This window comes from Rhipicephalus sanguineus, chromosome 9 (genome assembly GCF_013339695.2).
Source record: "Rhipicephalus sanguineus isolate Rsan-2018 chromosome 9, BIME_Rsan_1.4, whole genome shotgun sequence".
Taxonomy (NCBI): domain Eukaryota; kingdom Metazoa; phylum Arthropoda; class Arachnida; order Ixodida; family Ixodidae; genus Rhipicephalus; species Rhipicephalus sanguineus.
Genome location: NC_051184.2, coordinates 115,878,696 through 115,880,076, shown reverse-complemented (window position 1 = coordinate 115,880,076; position 1,381 = coordinate 115,878,696). Strand labels below are relative to the sequence as shown.

At 54.5% G+C, this 1,381-nt stretch overlaps 1 protein-coding gene across 1 annotated transcript; it reads right to left on the bottom strand.

Moving 5' to 3' along the window:
* Nucleotides 1–239: 239 nt before the first annotated feature.
* LOC125759971 (tigger transposable element-derived protein 4-like) lies at nt 240–1,037 on the bottom strand. The gene has a single exon (XM_049419515.1). The coding sequence runs from the start codon at nt 1,035–1,037 to the stop codon at nt 240–242; it is 798 nt and encodes a 265-aa protein (XP_049275472.1).
* Between the last annotated feature and the right edge of the window lie 344 nt (nt 1,038–1,381).

Below are 1,381 nucleotides of genomic sequence, written 5' to 3'. Positions count from 1 at the left end.
GGTCCTCTTCGGAAGCTTCAGGGTCGGCATCGGCTCCGACGTCGGCGAAGTCGGCCTTGCGGAAACAGTTTTGCACACATGTAGCCGTTACCTCCGCCCACGAAGCCTTTACCATATCCAGAGCTGAGTACAGCTACACCCGAAGCGGCAGGTTGGCTGCCGGCCGGTCAACAGCTATGAGCATGTGCTCCACAACGCGGCGCCTATAATAAGCCCTAAACGCGCGGATTATGCCCAAGTCAAGCATTTGCAATTTCGACGTTGTGTTGGGTGGCAGGAAAAGCAGGGTCACTGCCGTGAGAGAGGCTGTAACGCACAGGCACATAGCCCCGAATGCAACGCGGCTTCTTTGACTTACCGATTACAACGGGCACGCGCCGGTCGCTGCCATCCATGTTAGTGCACAAAAGCGCTGTGACGCGCACTTTACTGTGCTTGCCGCCAGCACATGTGTCGCCTTTCATGGCGTTCGTTTTTCCTGGCAGCATCTGGTAGAATAACGCAGTTTCGTCTGCGTTATAGACGTCTTGCTCCGCATAGCTTAAAATAGTGTCTCTATTTGCTTCAAGCCACGAGGCAACGTCTTGGTCGCTGGCCGAGGCCGCCTCACCGACAATCGATTTAAAAACAATGCCATGATGCACCTTGAACCGATGTAGCCAGCCATTTCCTGGGCAGAAGTCGGGAAAATCCAACAGAAATGCGAAGTCTTTCGCTTTGGCCAGCATCATAGGACCACTTATCGGAATGTTTTGAGCCCGCGCGTCGACGAACCATTTCAGAAGCGCTTCCTCCATGTCCGAGTAGATGGCCCTCCGCAGGCACTTTCTGTCCGTCGAGTTGGCATCGGCACTGATTATCTTGTCCTTATTCTTTAGAATCGTTGATATCGTTGACTTGGACACGCCGTACTTCTTAACCAGCTCGCAGTTTTTAGCGCCTTGAGCTAGCTCGTTTAGAATGGCTCGCTTGGTAGAAATGTCCAGCGCTTTTCGCTTCGTGCCATCTGTTTGCGCGGAGGGCTTCCCGTCCGCCATCCTGACACACACGCACACGAACAACGAGCAAGACGCGCACGTGCGACACACAAGCAAGTAAGCGTAGAACGGCTCTGCGCCCTGTCTGAGCTCGTTTCTACCCAGAAAAAGAAACTTCGTAATTCGAGCCGGCGTGGACAGGCGGAGGAGTTGCGATAAAGGGGGGAGAGAGGAGAACAGCCTTGGGATAGAGTCGCTGTACTTGGGAGAGTGGCCTACGCACGCAGCGGTCAGAGAACCTCATTGGGGCGCTGGTTCGCGGAAGGCTGAAAACGGCCGTCACACGGGACGGATCGTGAAAAGTTCAACTTGCGCAGCCCCACCGACTTGGATGATTCGCACTT